This window comes from Myxine glutinosa, chromosome 9 (assembly GCF_964187855.1).
Source record: "Myxine glutinosa chromosome 9, kmMyxGlut1.1, whole genome shotgun sequence".
NCBI lineage: Eukaryota > Metazoa > Chordata > Myxini > Myxiniformes > Myxinidae > Myxine > Myxine glutinosa.
In genome coordinates this window covers 139,335,233-139,353,110 of record NC_136269.1, presented here as the reverse complement: position 1 = coordinate 139,353,110, position 17,878 = coordinate 139,335,233, and the positions used below count along the sequence as shown (strand labels likewise).

The window sequence follows — 17,878 nt, the reverse complement described above, 5'->3', positions numbered from 1 at the left end:
CAATACCCCTGGCGCTCACCTGGTAGAATAAACAGTATACTACACTGACATGGTATTTTAAACCAATTTCAATGGTTGCTAGAAGACAGGGCAGCACGTAGAATCATACTAACAGAATCATAAGACTTTAAAGTTTAAACAAACAAAAAAATACCTATTTTGGGGGGCAACCCTCCCCCAAACTCCCAACCCCACTTTTTTTAATGCTGTGAACAAACTTTGGTACAACACGGGTGATTAAGGTTGTGGTCAAGTTTCATCAGAATTGTGTGTGTAGTTTCAGAGAAGAAAGCAAATATCTATTTTGGGGGGTCAAACCTGGACCCACTTTGACCCAGGTAAACCCCCTCAGACCACGATTTTTTAAATGCCATAAACAGACTTTAGTCACAACACAACAAATATCATTTGTACCAAATTTGGTTGCAATCCCATCAGCGGTTTCGGAGAAGAAGTTTCAAGTGTTTACGGACGGACACACGACGCGCCATCACATAAGCTCCCCTGAACTTCGTGCCAGGTGAGCTAAAAACTAGAACGGCACGTTGCTACGTCGACCGACATGCCTCCACCCCCATTATCACATCATTATACATGTACCAAGGTTTATTTAAATCCCTACAGATGTTCTCAAGTATTGCATTTTTACATGACAGGACCTTTGACCTTGTGATCACATAATCTAATCGGTTCATCTTTGCATCATATGTAATTATACCAAATTTGGTAAAAATCCCATCATCGGTTCAGATGTTAGCACAGTAATATATTGTTACGGAATCCAACGTCGGCCTCTCTCCCCTTACCGAGGGGGGATTAATCCCCTCGTTTATGACTGACCGACGTGGTCCCGGGGGTATGACGCCACGCCCGGTCAGCGCTGGGTAGGGTATTAGGCCCAACCGTCCTATGACCTAAATACCAGCGCTTCCCAGTATGCGAGGAAATACTCCCCCGCTCACGGCCGCAGCGTAATGGATGGATAACGCCGAGCGAAGCGAACTGCGGCGTGAGCCGGTTACCAAAGACTAGACCCGTTACCAAAGACCAAAGACTATGTGCGTCGGCCGAATCGCACCACGGACCCTCAATCTGGAAATCACTAAAGCGACCGAATGTGAAGAAGAGAAGAAGAAGAAGTAAGAAGAACAAATATGATTTATTGCGAACTATTAACAAGACCAAAAATAACCAAGGAGAATGGAAAGGATAAGAAAACAAGCGTTACGCCTAGGTCCCCCGTCGGGGAAGTGATGTGAGTTGACAAAGTGGAACACGCAGAAAACATGCTATGATATGATATTTCGCTCACAACGGTCAGACATACATGGAGGCGGCCATCTTGGATTTTGACGTGGCGACCCAATTTTCAATAGCGTTCTTCCTTATGCCGAGATACACCCACACACCAGAAGGTACTTCGCTTATTTTTCAAGATCTTTCGCTCACAAGGTTCAGACATATATATGGTGGCGGCCGTCCTGGATTTTGACGTGGCGACCCACTTTACAATAGCGGTCTTCCTTATGCCGAGATACACCCACACACCAAATTAGAAGTTGGTACTTCGCTTATCTTTCAAGATATTCTTCTCACAAGATTCAGACATACATGGCGGCGGCCATCTTGGATTTTGACGTGGCGACCCAATTTCAAACAGCGTTCTTCCGTGTGCCTCGATACATCCACACACCAGATTAGAAGTTGGTACTTCGCTTATTTTTCGAGGTATTTCGCTCACAAGGTTCAGACATATATATGGTGGCGGCCATCTTGGATTTTGACGTGGCGACGCAATTTTCAATAGCGTTCTTCCTTATGACTAGATACACCCACACACCAGATTAGAAATTGGTACTTCGCTTATTTTTCAAGATATTTTGCTCACAAGGTTCAGACATATATATGGTGGTGGCCATCTTGGCTTTCGACGTGGCGACCCAATTTTCAATAGCGTTCGTCCTTATGCCGAGATACACCCACACACCAGATTAGAAGTTGGTACTTCACTTATTTTTCAAGATATTCATCTCACAAGGTTCAGACATACATGGCGGTGGCCATCTTGGCTTTTGACGTGGCGACCCAATTTTAAACAGCGTTCTTCCTTGTGCCTAGATACACCCACACACCAGATTAGACGTTGGTACTTCGCTTATTTTTCGAGATATTTCGCTCACAAATTTCAGACATATATATGGTGGCGGCCATCTTGGATTTTGACGTGGCGACCCAATTTTCAATAGCGTTCTTCCTTGTGCCTAGATACACCCACACACCAGATTAGAAGTTGGTACTTCGCTTATATTTCAAGATATGCAGGTTACAAGGTTCAGACATACATGGCATCAGACATACATGGTGGCGGCCATCTTGGATTTTGACGTGGGTTGCACCCACACACCAAATTCGAATGCGGTCCTTCGCTTACGCACGCACGCACACACCATCTTGGATTTTGACGTGGGTTGCACCCACACAGCAAATTTGAATGCGGTCCTTCGCTTACGCACGCACGCACGGACGGACACACGGACGGAGGGGAAAGCCATAGTCCCCCTTTCGCTCCACTGAGCGACGGGGGACAATAACTGAACAGAAAGGAGCAAGGAGACACAGTGCAATATTAGCTTATATTAAACAGTCTTACTTATAAACCCAGGGACAAGACAAAAGACAGACTACGAGCACACTTACACGGGGGATGATGGCAGGAACGAATGCCGGAAGTGGATAGCTGGAGGGAGAGGAGGGTCCACGGGAACTGGGTCACGGTCGGGCAGCCGTCAACGCCCAAGCTGCGGTCGTGCGAGCCGCCGTGGTACGAGCTCCGCCGGTTCAAGCTGTTGCTGCTGTTCGAGCTCCGCTGGTTCAAGCTGCTCCTGCGTACCGCTGCGTCGCGTGCTCTCCAACGGCTTTTGTTCTCTCGTTTCCCTCTGTCCAGGACTCATCTCCCTCGGGGGCGTCCCACCACGGGTTATATATGCCACGCCCTCAAACCTTCGCGAACCTCCTCGACGGTTCTCTCCACGCTCTCTCAAAGCCAAACCCCTCATCCTTGGTTGGTCGGCAAGGGCTGGCTCACTCCTCCCCTCTATGACGAGGTTGAGACACGCCTTTCTTCTCCGAGGTTACCTCGTGGTCAATGGAGGCAATGGCAGCAGACCTGGCAAACCTGGCACTTTGAAGATGCTTTACCTCGTGGTCAATGGAGGCAATTGCAGCAAACCTGGCAAACCTGGCACTTTGAAGATGCCATGGGGCGTCGGAGGGACCTGTCTTATTTAATTGATGCAACGTAATGAACTAGTGGATCACAGAACCTTATACTGACATTCATGAAGGACATAACTAAAGGGGAACTTAGGATTGGCTACGTGTGTGCGATGGCTTAACTAAGGACGACCTTTGATCTTTCTTTACACTACGGAGGGTGATATGTACACAACAAAACAACCACAATTCTCAAATCCGTTACAATATATATATTTTTAACCTAACGGGACCTTTGACCTTTGGCCTCGTGACCCCATAATCTAATCAGTTCATTTTTTCATTATTACCGTTTACTTTTACCAAGTCTAACTTAGATCCCTTCAGTCATTCTAAAGTTATCGCAGTAACAAAAATCTATTACGGTTGGATGGACAACGTGAAAACAATGCCTCCGGAAACTTGGTCGGTGGAAGAACAAAAAATTATTATGGAATTAAAGAAAGGCAAAGAAATGTTGGACAAAACAATGCATAATAATAATAATAATAATAATATTTATACTCTTAAGCACTTGTAGAGGATCAGCAATATGGACAGCGTATCCGTTTTATAAACACTACTGCTTCACAAAGCAACAAAGGCTCAAATGGAGACCAATGGACAAGGGCCTCGTTTAACATAAATTAAATAAAGATAATTCATCCCAATATTATATCATACAACAAGCCGAATCAACATGTCACACCCAGACGTAAACAATGAATTACAATGAAGTAAACCACACACGACACACAAACATTTTGATTCAAAAACAATTGTCAAACACCCAAAAATATCGCAGGAGGAAGTATGGGAATAGGAAGTGGTGAGCGGTAGGGCAGGGGTGAGAAACAGTGACCAAGACCGGTCATGACAACAGCAAAAGGTCACTGAATGAATGAATGATCGTTTTAAGGCCATTTTCCCTGCCAGAGCGGGGGTTAGCCTTGCGGGCCCCATGACAATCATGGTTCCCTGTTTGAGGCAATGTTTTTATGGTCGGATGCCCTTCCTGACGCCAACCCTTGGTCGCCTCTTACGATGCGCAGGGATACGGTGTACCTATTCTAAACCGGGGTACACACCGGGATCATTCATCCCAGCAAGCTGGTACTCAATTTGCCGACCTCGGAAGGATGATAGGCTGAGTCAACCCCCCTGGCGTTAATTCAGCGATCGACCGGGATTCGAACCCAGGATCCTAGGATCCCAAGCCGGCACCCTAACCGCTAAGCCAACACCAGGCAAAACAGCAAAACAACAAAAACAAAACAGCATTTTGTAAACATTTGTTTGATAAAAACCACCGTTTAGAGGTTAGGTGGGTTAGGGGGGGAGGGGAGGGGGGAAGGGGGGAATTACTTGATAACCAACATTTTGTAAACATAAAACATTTGTGGCATTTTGTAAACAGCAAAAGGTCACTGCGGCAATAAAAACATATCTTACTATAATTCACCAAATGTCCGTCCGTTCCCAGGTACCGCAAAAACGGCTGAACCGATCGCAACGAAATTATGGGTGGGCAATCCTGGGACCCCCTGGAGTAAAATAGGCTATATTGTTTTTCCAATTTTCCAATTTCCAATTTTTCCAATTTTCCAGTTTTTCCAAACACGATGGAATAATATTTACCGATATGAACAGTGATGTGGCTTTTATTGAAATTCTACAAATACTGTTTAGATTTTGATGATTTGTGTGCGATACGATTTAACGGATGTTTATATAAATCGTTTAAAATTAAAAAAAATCCTTCAATTTCCGATATTTTGTCTTTTCATTTGGGCCTCCCAATTGAAGCCCCGCCCATAGGGCAGGTACCGTTGCTAGTTATTAAAATAAACGGAGTTAAAGAGCACAGACGTAGTGTCTCCCAGCCGCTCACCCTGACGACGATACCCATCCGTTTGCTCTCCGAAGTGAATGGGAAGATCTGCAGGATGGAGAAGGTGAGGAGTTGCCCACCGGGTGTCCGCAGCTGCATTGTGCTCAGGTCTCGACTGACCAACGTCAGTCCCACAGTCTCGGTCCATTTGACCAGCGCCACCTAAGTGCACGTTTCACCCGTGAGGTTAAGTACACGGCACGCAGGCCTGGATACCGCATCACCAACCGGATATGGTGAAAATCCGGGAGAGCGACCATTGAACTTGCTACCAGTTGCACATATAGGAATGAAGTGCAAAGATGAGCAAATGGCAGGTTCCAAAACATTCAACCTCAACCTCAGCACTTACTCCTCCTCCCTGCACCCTGCACCCTTCCCATTCACAACTAGGTCTCATAATTTCAAGGTCACTCGGTGGTAAAAATGTAAAGTAGTAGAAATGGATGTAGAATATAGATTAGAACAGTGATGGAGTCTCGGGGAACCCTCTGCATGGAGAGTCAGGAAATAAAGTCGAGAGCCAAACCTGCACATCATGGTCAGAGAGACCAAAGCGAGGAGGAAAAAATAAACTCTGACACACAGAGAGCTTTCAGCCCAACATTCCCATGACATATCCCTCCAATCACATTTAAATCAATCCAAAGGGGAGAGTTTTCTGTTCAAAAGGTAAAATAACATTAATTGTATGAAGAAATCCAATCAGGATAGACAGGTTAACAGGCCCTCCGTTACACAAGGCATTGCCTCCTGCTGGTAGTGCATTCTAATGGCAGGTCTTCGTTGCTGGATTTTAAACATCATGATCACACTACCACAAATCCACCACCGTTACACACCATGAGCGTGACGAGATAGTTACGTTTATGGGGTAGGGCCTTGTAGTTAAAATGTAAGGCCTTAACATAGCTTATAGAGATTTTGAGCATGTAATAAAGACACGTGGATGTAGATAAATGTCTGGTATACAGCCTGTGCTGCACACCGGCTTTCTCCATTTAGACTAGAGAGGTTAAGGATGTCCTTTCACATGTCTCATGTTGAAGCGGGTGGGGCCGGGCGAGAGCGAGAAGGAGAGAGAGAGAGAGAGAGATGGAGAGAGAGAGGGAGATGGAGAGAGAGAGAGAGATGGAGAGAGAGACAGAGATGGAGAGAGAGAGGGAGATGGAGAGAGAGAGAGAGATGGAGAGAGAGAGAGAGATGGAGAGAGAGACAGAGATGGAGAGAGAGAGGGAGATGGAGAGAGAGAGAGAGAGGGAGATGGAGAGAGAGAGAGAGAGAGGGAGATGGAGAGAGAGAGAGAGAGAGATGGAGAGAGATGGAGAGAGAGAGAGAGAGAGAGAGACAGAGACGGAGAGAGAGAGGGAGATGGAGAGAGAGAGAGGGAGATGGAGAGAGAGAGGGAGATGGAGAGAGAGAGGGAGATGGAGAGAGAGAGAGAGATGGAGAGAGAGAGAGAGAGAGAGAGAGAGAGAGAGAGAGAGAGACAGAGACAGAGACGGAGAGAGAGGGAGATGGAGATGGAGAGAGAGAGAGAGAGATGGAGAGAGAGAGAGAGAGCGAGCGACAACAGGTGTCTCCCCCCCCCCCCCCCCCCCCCCCCAGCTATGCCTTATCTCTCTCCCTACCCCCACTCACACACCCTGGGGAAAGAGGACGAAGCACCAGCCTTCTGACATACAAGTGATGCGGGTCCTGCTGCCTGGCCACTACCATATTGGCGGCGACAAAGGTGGTGCATCATTGGATCCCTTTGGGGTTGATTGATGATTGATAACCAAAATGGTTTAGACCATGTTCAGAACATGGTGACGCTCTAAGTACCGGTCAGGCACGATACCCATTACTTCAGCTATCGACGGAGAGAGCGAGAGAGACGGAGAGAGCGAGAGAGACGGAGAGAGCGAGAGAGACGGAGAGAGCGAGAGAGACGGAGAGCGCGAGAGAGACGGAGAGAGCGAGAGAGACAGAGAGCACGAGAGAGACGGAGAGAGCGAGAGAGACGGAGAGACGGAGAGAGCGAGAGAGACGGGGAGAGAGAGAGACGGGGAGAGAAAGACGGGGAGATAAAGACGGGGAGAGAGAGACGGGGAGGGGTGGAGAGAGGTGGAGAAACAGACGGAGGGAGATAGAGACGGGGAGGGGTGGAGAGGGGTGCAGAGGGGTGGAGAGAGGTGGAGAGAGGTGGAGAGAGGTGGAGAAAGACGAGGAGAGAAAGAGAGAGAGAGGGAGAGAGAGGGAGAGAGATGGAGAGAGATGGAGAGAGATGGAGAGAGGTGGAGAGAGATGGAGAGAGGTGGAGAGAGGTGGAGAGAGGTGGAGAGAGGTGGAGAGAGGGGAAGAGAGGTGGAGAGAGGTGGAGAGAGGTGGAGAGAGGTGGAGAAACAGACGAGGAGAGAAAGAGAGAGAGAGAGGTAGAGAGAGGGAGAGAGATGGAGAGAGATGGAGAGAGATGGAGAGAGTTGGAGAGAGATGGAGAGAGATGGAGAGAGTTGGAGAGAGATGGAGAGAGATGGAGAGAGTTGGAGAGAGATGGAGAGAGTTGGAGAGAGATGGAGAGAGATGGAGAGAGTTGGAGAGAGATGGAGAGAGATGGAGAGAGTTGGAGAGAGATGGAGAGAGATGGAGAGAGTTGGAGAGAGATGGAGAGAGTTGGAGAGAGATGGAGAGAGATGGAGAGAGTTGGAGAGAGATGGAGAGAGATGGAGAGAGATGGAGAGAGTTGGAGAGAGTTGGAGAGAGATGGAGAGAGATGGAGAGAGTTGGAGAGAGATGGAGAGAGATGGAGAGAGATGGAGAGAGTTGGAGAGAGATGGAGAGAGATGGAGAGAGATGGAGAGAGATGGAGAGAGATGGAGAGAGATGGAGAGAGTTGGAGAGAGTTGGAGAGAGATGGAGAGAGATGGAGAGAGTTGGAGAGAGTTGGAGAGAGATGGAGAGAGATGGAGAGAGTTGGAGAGAGTTGGAGAGAGTTGGAGAGAGTTGGAGAGAGATGGAGAGAGTTGGAGAGAGTTGGAGAGAGTTGGAGAGAGATGGAGAGAGTTGGAGAGAGATGGAGAGAGATGGAGAGAGTTGGAGAGAGATGGAGAGAGATGGAGAGAGATGGAGAGAGATGGAGAGAGTTGGAGAGAGTTGGAGAGAGATGGAGAGAGATGGAGAGAGTTGGAGAGAGTTGGAGAGAGATGGAGAGAGATGGAGAGAGTTGGAGAGAGTTGGAGAGAGATGGAGAGAGTTGGAGAGAGTTGGAGAGAGATGGAGAGAGATGGAGAGAGTTGGAGAGAGTTGGAGAGAGATGGAGAGAGATGGAGAGAGATGGAGAGAGTTGGAGAGAGTTGGAGAGAGATGGAGAGAGTTGGAGAGAGATGGAGAGAGTTGGAGAGAGTTGGAGAGAGATGGAGAGAGATGGAGAGAGTTGGAGAGAGATGGAGAGAGATGGAGAGAGTTGGAGAGAGATGGAGAGAGTTGGAGAGAGATGGAGAGAGTTGGAGAGAGAGATCGGTTGGGTCGTTGATGTGGCGGCCACATACACAACACCATCACTGCACCCTCACGTTCAGAAAAGCTCAACTCGGACACGGAGTGGCCTTATGCAAGAAATTGGCTTTTTTACATTGCAAAATGGATTTAATTAGACAAGGAGAGATCAACGGGAAAAGAAATGCGAGAAGTACAAAATTAAAATAAATTAAGAAGTGGAAAACAATACAACAAATATACCTTGTACCTCATCAGGACTGGAAGCCTGGTAGACTCTGTTATCATCACTGAGGTCTCGTTCAGCCTCCGCATCGTCCGTCTCCGGCTCCGCACCCAAGCTTTCGTACACGGGCGTGACGTTGTGGCACAGCGCCACGGCTTTGACCGCCTCGTGCACGCGGCTCACCACCGTCCGTCGAACCTTGGGTGCAGGCCCTGGCCCTTTCTGGCTTCCGGAAGTTGCCTGCGAGGGCCATTAGGAGAGAGTAGCAAAGCACTATGAGTGCTGATATTGTTCTCGACTCAAACATGGGTTGTGCAGTCACACAATTTAAAACTCTTTGGTCACAACAGTTTGCTTAAAATGCGAGGATCGTTACTAATGTATTACCTCGGCGTATTTTCAGTTCATAACCACAACGTCGTTGGAAAGCTACGTTACGCGACAACATTACACAGCACTTTCAAAATGGCTGCCCCCGCTAGATACGCGCATGAAGCAGAGAACAGCTATTGAATTTCTAACTGCGGAAGAGGTTCCTCTAGTAGATATTCATAGGTGTTTAAAGAATGTCCACGGTGACTACAGTTGATGTGAGCACCGTTACATGTTGGGTGAAGCGTTTCAAGAGCGGGGAGAACTACATCGATGATGAGCAACCAAAGTGACACCGGGAAACAGGAGTCGGATTGATGCGCTCAAGTGCAGTGAGGTAGACGGAGACTATGTGGAAAAATAACTTAATATTTGCTGCACATGTACAGTATGCTTCGTGTATCTTTAATTACCTCTGCCATTGAAGGTGAATGAAGGTAATGCTTTCGTCTGTCTGTCTGTCTGTCTGTCTGCAGGATATCTCAAAAAGTTGTGGACAGATTTCGATGAAACTTGGTGGACGAGTCGGGGGTGTGAACCACCTTTGGAGGCCATTTCCCCCCGCAGAGCAGGGTTTGGCCTTTTTCGGGCACCGTGGTCCCCTTTTTGAAGCAATGTTTTATGGCCGGATGCCCTTCCTGCCGCCGACCCTGTTAGTCGCCTCTTGCGACACACAGGGAATTACCAGTCAGCTGGTACTCAATTTGCCGACCTCAGAAGGATGACAGGTTGAGTCAACCCCCCTGACGTTAATTCAGAGATCAACCGGGACTCGAACCCAGGATCCTAGGATCCCAAGCCGGCACCCGAACCGCTAAGCCAACAACAGGCCTAAGTCGTTCAAAACTTAGGCCTGGTGTTGGCTTAGCGGTTAGGGTGCCGTAAATACAAAAACACAAATTTACCCAAAATGTAATCTGTTCAGCCTGGCAGCATTTGCTGTACCAAGTGTTGCTCTAGTTTTCATTGTAATTGGAATTCTATTTAGTGAGAAGTAAAACAAGCATTCTGAGTATTGCGCTGCAACACATGTGCCCTACCGGCAGTCTGTCGTCCGGAAAACTGTTGGGGAAATTACCAAGGGTTATTTACCCACAGGTTCTGAATCGTTCCCAATCGCTAATTACCTCAGGACGGGCTCACCTGTGATTCGCACTCGGGACTTCGATTTACACACCTTGCAGACAGGTCAGCAGAAGCACGAGAAAATAAGTTGTTGATAAAGAACCTTTCGAGTCGCTAAATATCAGTAATTTATTATATTTTCCGGTTCACGACCAATGATCGATGTGTATATTATATATGTTGCTCGGCTTGGCTCCGCCCCTCCCGAAAGCGCGCGCTGTGTCACGCATTTCACGTTCGCAGACGAGGCTGAGGGCGTGCGGTGCGGCTTGAGGAGAACTCGAGAATAAACAAGAGATATCCATTTTGAAAAAATATTTTCGTTGAATTAACGATATCTGCCAAACCACGTGCCCTATCGCAAATTCCAAAAGGACATTTTAGTAGACCGACATGCTGAACAGATCTGTGAAGTTTCCCCTCGATTGGATCAAAAATGAGGGAGGAGCTCGGTTTTAAAGGTTCATGCTGAAAAACGTCATAACTCTGAAACCATGTGATGCATGATGTCATGCTCGCTGACTTTTCTTGTTCGTCATGGGTATGCGATTCGGCCTGCAAAGTTTGGCCTCGAACTGTTCAGCCAATGCAGAGAAAAAGGGGTTTTCGTGTTTGCACGAAAAACAATATGGCGGCGGAACCACGTGACCTGTAACGTCATAATTACCATTAAAATATTCCACAGACCGAGTCCCCCCTACGGTGAAAATTTGATCTCAATCGGTCCAATTATTGCAGAGAAAATCTTTTTTAAAGGAAATTAAAACTTAAAATGGCATTGAGTTAAGGATCATCAGAATTATCAGAATTCCCAAAGTTCAAAGTGCCATAACTTTGTTAAAAATGATCGAAACGTCGTGAAGTTCGAACTTGATCTGTAACTTATCATGAGGAAACCATGTGCCAAGTTTGAAAACATTAGCATTAAACGTTTCGAAAAAAAGTCCGGAAAACTGTTCTTTGCGTGATGGACTGACGGACAGACAGACAGACGGACAGACTGACGGACGGACGGACGGAGGGACGGCGTGCAAACCTATAGTCCCCTCCGGTGTACACCGGTAGGGGACTAATAAGAGGCATTACTTCCGTACCGGCCCTAAAATACAATAGTCCAACAAGAAATAGTCGTTCACAAAGTCCCCACGCCGATCTGTGGACAAAAGACACAGCTGTAGACCTGCGTACCACCATTCCAGTATTTTGGAACAATTGGTTTTCATTCTCACAAGATTCAACATTTATGTGCATTTATTTATACCTTCACGAAAACCCAAGAAGGATATGAAATATGTACTGCATAACCATCTATCGGTGGTGAGCACACACATTGCACATTCTCATTGAGGGGAGTAAACAAAGTTGGCATTCGACGACTCCATTGGGCCTCTGTATTTTGCTCATTTTATTCAAGTATGCTTGCATCTCAGGTATGCTCGGCAACGGTTGCTGGAGCGAGATGTGCATGGAAGAAGTTTCGGGAACTGAGTGGCGTGCTGATGAGGAGGGGAGTGTCGTTGAAGCTGAAGGGAAAGGTGTATGCTGCATGTGTGAGAAGTGTTATGATTTATGGGAGCGAGACATGGGTAATGAATGTAGAGCAGCAACGAAGGCTGGAAAGGGTGGAAATGCGAATGGTTCGGTGGATGTGCGGAGTATCGTTGAGAGAGAGGAAGACAAATGATGAATTGCGAAAGATGATGGGAATAGAGCCTGTGATTGATGCTGTGAATAGGAACAGGTTGAGATGGTTTGGTCATGTGTTGAGGAAGGATGAAAGTGACTGGTTGAGAAGAGTGATGGAAATTAATGTAGAAGGAAGTAGAGCACGGGGAAGACCGAGAAAGATTTGGCGAAAGATGGTCGAAGAAGAAATGCGGGCGAGGGGGTTAACAAGGAGAGATGCAGAAAATAGGGCAAGATGGAGAAGATTGTCATGGGGATCGCAAGGCTAACCCCTGCTCTAGCAGGGAAAATGGCCTTAAAATGCCTGTTGTTGTTGTTGTTGTTGTTGTATTCAAGTATGCTTGTAATAAGTCATTGGGATCATCGACCTGATATTGTTCGTTTCTGAGTGTAATCCATAGGTTTGTTACATCATTCACTTATATGAATCTTAGTAAAATTGAGCATCAAATGTACATGCAACAGAAGGTACAGCTCCAAATAAATCCCCGAGCTCATCGTGGTCGTTCATGGCAAATGGTGACCATCTACAGGGGCAATATGGGTGGCGGACTTTACGCATGGACCGAAGCGTCCCCTTTCACACGAGATTCCGGTAATGGTGGTGCTTTAATTTGTTACGAACAATAGCCAGGTATTACAAGTTAGAACCTCAAGAAGCGATGCCACAAGAAGGGATCACAGTGTCACGTTTATTGTTTAAACCAGACAAGGTGCGGCATCAGGCTACCCTCTGTCCGAAGGTCCGGCTCGAGTCGAAGACGATTTGCCCGCAATGTGCGTAATAGAATGCGACAACTGCACAGGCGGGTGATCAGGCCCCAACGGCCCCAACAGGAAGCTTTTGGGGGTGCTAACAAGCCTCGGCAACGGGAAACAAGAGGTGACAAGGTGAGAGAGCACAACATCGAGATTGCCTCTAATTTCTGATGGGCAGTATCCTGGATAAGTACTGATAACCGGCACACGGGGGAAAGCTTTTGGGGCCGGTTTGAGGAGGACAATGGGATACATAACGCACGGTTGGAATTTGTTCTCACATCGACCCCAACCCACACATTGTGGGACATCAGGAACTACAACCTGAGGCTCTCATACAGAGCCTCGTTTCCCACTTGGAAAGGGCACGTTTCCATGAAGTCGAAACCAAAGTGCATTCAAACATCATAAGTCGTAGGAGATGTACAAACTCACCGACTCTTAAATAATTTAAAGGGTCCTGCAAAGGGTAAGGAATCCTGTGTTCGTGCAACAAACCAAGTCACAAATAGGGTCCAAACTCGTCTATGCTTTGACCTGAGCTCGAACTCGTTACTTTATCGTCCATGCTTTATTGTTTGTTTATAGTTAGTTTTGGTTTGAATTTCCTGTAACTCGTAATTAATTAATCCTGTTCTGCGCCTCGTGTGCGGCCTTGTACCCCTGTCGGTGTTTGTTAACTTAAGTCCCCTACATCGTGTTTTGCTTGGCTCTCAGTTTTTCCCTTCTACACCGAACGTAATACTCTCTGTCTAGCGTTTTAAATCCCCACCCCACCCCCCCCCCCCAAAAAAAAACAAAAAAAAACAACATTTATTTTTCCTTTCTCCACGTGTGCCGTTGTCTCATCCTGTACTTTCTGTCCAGGTGTATCGCGGTGCTTTTCGCCCCGCCCCCATTATCTCCTTGCCATCCACCTTTTGCCCTGTTCACGTGACTCATGGTGGTCCCTCTCGGCCCTCCCCCCGTTGGTATTTTGTGCATATAAGATTGTTCACGGTTCTGTTTAAATATTATTTTAAATATGTTTAACCTTTCCCCTTCAGTGGTTTATTCAGTGGTATATTACAACACGCTGTTTTTCTTCCTATTTAAAAGGCTTTTCTCAATTTCCTCTCCAACTCATTCCACGTCAAAAAAAAGAAATTCAATCTCTTATACGTCTCCCTCACTACATGGTCTAAATTCACATTCATTCCATCCCTCCTCCATCGTTCTGAATCGGATTGCTAACTTTAAAATCACAACAAACCCAATTTGTTATCAATGTTCGTCTTTCATTAATCATCCACTTTCTAAACTCCCCTCTTGCCCCTCCCCTCCAAATCCCCCCCCTTGCACCTACACTCCTAAACTCCCCCCTTTCCCCTCCACTCTTAAACTCCCCCCTTGCCCCTCCACTCCTGAACTCCCCCCCTGCCCTTCCCCTCCTAAAGTCCCCCCTTGCCCCTCCTCTCCAAATCCCCCCCCTTGCCCCTCCACTCCTGAACTCCCCCCTTGCCCTTCCCCTCATAAACTCCTCCCTTGCCCCTCCCCTCCAAATCCCCCCCCTTGCCCCTACACTCCTAAACTCCCCCCTTGCCCCTCCACTACTAGACTCCCCCCCTGCCCTTCCCCTCCTAAAGTCCCCCCTTGCCCCTCCCCTCCAAATCCCCCCCCTTGCCCCTCCACTCCTGAACTCCCCCCTTGCCCTTCCCCTCATAAACTCCTCCCTTGCCCCTCCCCTCCAAATCCCCCCCTTGCCCCTCCCCTCCTAAACTCCCCCCTTGCCCCTCCCCTCCTAAACTCCCACCTCACTCCTCCCCTTCAAAACTCCCCCCCCAACTCCTCCCATTCAAATCTCCCCCCATACCATTCCTCTCAAATTCTCCCTCCTCCCCTCTCCTCAAAGTTGCCTCCTCCCCACCTCATCTCCCTTCTATCTCATGCCTCCACCCCCCCAACCTTCTACTGTCCCATGCCCCCCCTCAAACAACCCCTCACTCTGCCTCATCCCTTCACCACCAAACCTTTCATCCTCCTCATCCTTCCCTTTCTTGGAACTCTTCTGTAATCTCTGACACACTATCAACTGCTCTCCCTACCTCCCCCTCTCATCCTTCATCTTACCCTACTCCTCCCCTCCCCTGTCCTGTACCCGATGCTCCCCCTCTCTCTTCTTTAACGGTATGGACCTCAAACATCCGGGGCCTTCGCTCAAACCTGACTGATCTCTCCATACAGGTTGCTTCTGACAATCCAGACTTGATCTGTTTAACAGAGACTTTCCTCCTTCAAGATGTCTCTGATTCCTCAATATCTCTTCCTGGTTACTCCCTCTTCCGGTATGATAGACCTGAGCCTCGTCCTGGTGGTGGGGTGGCTATCTTTATCAAAAACTCTCTTCCTCATTCTCCTTGCACTGCCCTCTCTCCTCCTCACCCCCAGGAGTACCTCTGGCTACGGCTTCCTCTCCGCTCCCACCTTTTGTTCATATGTGTTCTGTACCGTCCCCCAAACAGTGATGACTCAATTTACATTTCACTCTCTGACAACATGGACCAACTTCTATCCACTCATCCCAACTCTCTCTTCCTCATATGTGGTGACTTCAACTGTCATCATGCCACCTGGTTGGGTGTGGGTTCCTCTCTCACCAGTCATGGCACCTCAGCAAAGGACTTCTGTGACTCACTGGGATTGACACAATCTGTCAATTTCCCGACCCGGATCTCAGCCAATGGAGTTTCTTCTCTTCTAGATTTGGTTATGACAAACTTCCCTGCTAATGTCTGCTGCTCTTCTTCTGCTCCAATCGGTTCTTCTGATCATGTGCTTGTCAAAGTGGACATCTCTCTGGCCATTCTCAGAGAGCCTCCTCAGCGTCGAAGAGTCTGGCATTTCACTCAGGCCGACTGGGACGGGCTTCAAGCAGCCATCAATCGTCTGGATTGGTCTCCCATCTCCACTGCCTCTGACATCAATTCTTCCTGGGAATTCTTCCAAAGCAAACTGATCTCTCTCATGCACAGATTTATCCCATCTCGTCTTCAGTTGTCTTACCCTTCCTCCCGTCCATGGTACACCGAATCTTGTGGTGAGGCAGTTGCCCTGAAACAACTTGCCTTTGCCTCTTGGAAGGCTAATCCAACTGAAGGCAATCTCAGTTCCTTCCACCAAGCTCGGAACAAGTGTGTGTCTACTCTCAGGAGTGCCAGGAAGCACTATCTCTCCTCACTCAAGGACGAACTCTCAAACCTGTCTCCTTCCTCCAAATCCTGGTGGCGTCTGGTCAAATCCGTTTCTGGTGTTTGTTCCCCCTCCATCCCCTCCCTCACCTCAAATGGCCACACAGTTGACATCGCACGTGACAAAGCCGAATGCCTCAACTCTGTGTTTGCCTCAAAATCTTTAGTCCCAAACCCATCTCTCTCTGTTCCCACCTTTCCCAGTCGAACCCAACTGCTCCTGGACTCTGTGTCCTTCTCTCCTGACAAGGTGGAGGAGTTTTTGTCTAACCTCGACTCTGATTCTGCAACTGGACCAGACGGCATCAGCCCACGGGTCCTAAAATCCTGCTCTGCCGCTCTATCTCACCCTCTCTCTGTTCTTTTCACCCTATCTTTTGCTCAAGGTCATCTGCCAGCATCCTGGAAATCAGCAAATATTACCGCTTTACACAAAAAAGGTGCAAAAACAGATCCTTTTAACTACAGACCAATCAGCCTGCTCCCAATTATCAGCAAAGTCATGGAATCCATCATTGCTTCGGATATGAAATCTTTCCTCTTCTCCAATGGCTTGATCTCTGATCATCAATTTGGATTCAGACCAGGTCACTCTACTCTGGACATGCTGCTTCTCCTGTCTCAACAATGGATGGAGGTCCTCAATGCCAAATAGGAAATCAGAGCTGTCTCCCTCGACATATCACGTGCCTTCGATACGGTCTGGCACCCAGCTCTGCTCACCAAACTCTACTCCTATGGTATCCATGGAAATCTCCATGCATGGCTTGCGGACTTCCTCTCTGGTCGTAGTCAACGTGTGGCCCTGAATGGATTTCTCTCATCTCCCCTTCCTGTTCAGGCTGGAGTTCCCCAAGGCAGTGTGCTGGGCCCTGTGCTTTTTCTGGTCTTTATCAATGATCTCTCCGACTCTCTGGAAAATCCTCTCTATCTCTTTGCTGATGACTCCACTCTCTGCCGCTCCATTCCTCTTCCCTCAGATCGGCAGTCTGCAGCCTCCTCACTCTCTGAAGACCTGGACAAAATCACAGACTGGTCAAACAAGTGGAACATGTCTTTCAATCCTGACAAATCTCACACTCTTACTATGTCTCTCCGAAAAGATCGACTGGACAACCCTCCCATTTACTTTCTCAACAATCCTCTCCAAGAAGTTCTGTCGCTCAAGCTTTTGGGTCTCACTATCTGCCATGATCTTTCTTGGGAAAACCACATTTCCAAGCTGGCCTGCAAAGCCAGTCGCCGACTGGGCATCCTCCGTCGTGCGAAGTCCTTCCTAGGCACACCTGAGCTCCTCACCACATACAATGCTTTCATCCGCAGCTCAATGGAATACTGTTCTCCCCTATGGGCTGGTGCTCCTGCCTCACACCTAGCTCGGCTTCACGCTGTTGAAACCAAAGCTTTCAGAATCATTGGAATCTCCCGCGATGAAGCTATCTCTGAGGGCCTTTCACTCACTCACCGCAGGCAGGTAGGTGGTCTTTCTGTCTTCTACCGACTCCTCTCCGGCCTTGCTCCCCCAGCTCTCTCTGTGCTCTGTCCCCCAAATATTCCTACAGGTCGCACAAGATCTGCCAGCAAGCCTCTGATGGTTAAACTGCCAAAATCTCGGCTCTCTGCTCACCTTCACTCCTTCATTCCTCTTTTCTCCCGCCTCTGGAACAAACTCCCACACTCCCTTCAATCCCACTCCTCCCTCCAGGTCTTTAAAACAGCTGTTCACCACCATCTCTTATCTTCCCCCATCCAAAACCTTGATCTTTTCTACCCCCACTAATTCACCCCAGATCCACCTTGTTTGTAATTCCAACTTCTTTCCTGGTAGTCCTGGCAGTGTCCATATGTTTTATGCCTCTCCCA

At 48.0% G+C, this 17,878-nt stretch overlaps 1 protein-coding gene across 6 annotated transcripts in view; it reads right to left on the bottom strand.

Annotated features, from left to right (window-relative positions):
- LOC137434862 (putative phospholipid-transporting ATPase IIB) overlaps positions 1 to 17,878 on the bottom strand; it is a 223,291-nt gene that overhangs the window by 26,013 nt on the left and 179,400 nt on the right. For all 6 annotated transcript variants that reach the window (XM_078785002.1, XM_078784998.1, XM_078785000.1 and 3 more), the window contains 2 exons: positions 8,871 to 9,086; positions 5,144 to 5,305 (listed from right to left, as the gene is read on the bottom strand). In XM_078785002.1, coding sequence (XP_078641128.1) covers positions 5,144 to 5,305; positions 8,871 to 9,086 — 378 coding nt within the window. The remainder of the gene's footprint in view (positions 1 to 5,143; positions 5,306 to 8,870; positions 9,087 to 17,878) is intronic.